Raw genomic sequence first — 1785 nt, forward strand, 5'->3', positions numbered from 1 at the left:
CGGGCGCAGCGCGCCGTGTCAAACCAGCCGATGCGCGCGCGGTATATGTGTTTTTTTGCGTGCGGCGCGATCGGCGTCTGTTGGAGATGCTCTTAATGGGTTTAATAATTTGGTTGTGTCCGTTCGAATGCAGAAGTCAAGCCAGTACAAGTGGCTGGTGGGAAATTTCCAGATACCAAGTTATAAACGTATGCTTTAATCCGAACACGCGATCCACCGGAAAGAAAAAGTGAAATATCAATCACAAGCAGCGATACCAAAAGCACAAACCAAAATAAAAAAAGCGATACCAGAAGCATACTACGGACGTACGTACACACTTCACCAGACGCTGATGCTGGCAAGGAGAGCATGCGTCACCACGAGCGCGCCAAGGCCTGCGACGACGTTACCCCCGGCAGACGTGGTGGGCGGCGCGGCTACGGGACCGGTGGACGCGGCGACCACGTCGACCCTGATCTTCATTCCGCTGTCGCAGTGGCCGGTGAGGCCGCAGAGGAAGTAGCGCGTGCCGACGGTGGTGAGCGCGACGACGTCGTTGCCGGAGCGGAAGGCGGAGACGTTGTTTGCGCTGGAGCAGGCGTCGTAGCCGGCCTTGCCCACCTCCACCACGTCGTGCAGCTCTCTCGAGTACGTAAACGCTGCAGCACAGCGCGCGCAGGAGAAGAGGTTAAATAAAAAGGCTTTGTTAATGCCCTAAAAAAGGCTTTGTTAACTTCGGTCACTTTAGTCTAAACTGCGCAATGGGTGTGTGAGTTAATTAATCGGTACTGTTAGTTAGTGCGGCTAGCTTACTGATGTTGTCGCCGGGGTGGAACGTCCTGGCGGCGACCCACTCAGCATAGTCCGTGTGCATGTCCCACAGCCCATCCGGCGCCCCCACCGTGTAACTTGTCGCAGCCGTGGCCACCCGAGCAACAGTCACGGCGGCCAGCACCGCCGCCAGGGCCATCGCCAGTGCCCGCCGCCGCCTGATCTCCATCTCTGCTGATCGATCGGCTGGAACCTGGAAGAGTCAAGCAGAACAGAACGGGGAGAGACAGAAAGGAGTTAGCATGCAATGCCTAGCTAGCAGCTCTTCGCTTAGCGCTGATATATAAATCCATGCAATCAATTGGATTAGCTAGATCGAGCGAGCAGTTAATTGCAGTTACGTACAATGTCGCGTGTGGTTGTTGCTGGGTCATGTCATGCTCATATCTAGCTATCCATGGACAGTGGCCCGTGCACTTAACTAGCTAGCTAGCGTAACAAGAGGATCAGGGCGATTAACTAAGTGGGCTATCCATGGACAGTGGCCCGTGCCGTCCGATGAAGAAATCTAATGCCCTGGGATGAGCATCAAATCAGATCATATCGATTGCATTAAGTGCTAGCGAGAAAATGTGAGCGAGGGTGTTCTAACTTCAGACCAGCTGCACTGCAGATGCTCTCCTTTTGGAGAAACACTGCAGGTGTAGGTTGGTATGTACGGCATGCACTTCTGCTTTTCACAACTGGCACTGACTAGCTAGAGAGGTCGATCCCATTAAAAAAAAGCTAGATGGATGTAGAGTCAAATTTAGAAATCTTCTATGTCCAAATATCTAGCCTTTATTAAGTTATTTTTCTTAACATGCAAGCATGCTACCTCGACATGGTGAAAAATCACAAAACTGGCCCTTTGGCCAAAGTTCAGCACAAAATGGCCCTATTTTAAAAATATTTCATAAAATGGCCCTACGCCATGCTAGATAACATAACGCCTTGGTCAACGGCGTCGTGCGCGTCGGCGCTGACTGCCAC

The 1785-nt window shown here is 52.2% G+C and overlaps 1 protein-coding gene across 1 annotated transcript; it reads right to left on the reverse strand.

Moving 5' to 3' along the window:
* Positions 1-158: 158 nt before the first annotated feature.
* On the reverse strand, positions 159-1078 carry LOC119343885 (mavicyanin-like). Its single transcript, XM_037614619.1, has 2 exons — positions 796-1078; positions 159-641 (listed from the first exon to the last, which is right to left on the reverse strand). Exons 1-2 carry the CDS (start codon positions 980-982, stop codon positions 322-324), a joined length of 507 nt encoding a protein of 168 aa, XP_037470516.1. The 5' UTR covers positions 983-1078; the 3' UTR covers positions 159-321.
* Positions 1079-1785: the final 707 nt, after the last annotated feature.

This window comes from Triticum dicoccoides, unplaced genomic scaffold (genome assembly GCF_002162155.2).
Source record: "Triticum dicoccoides isolate Atlit2015 ecotype Zavitan unplaced genomic scaffold, WEW_v2.0 scaffold145016, whole genome shotgun sequence".
In the NCBI taxonomy this organism is placed as follows: Eukaryota; Viridiplantae; Streptophyta; class Magnoliopsida; order Poales; family Poaceae; genus Triticum; species Triticum dicoccoides.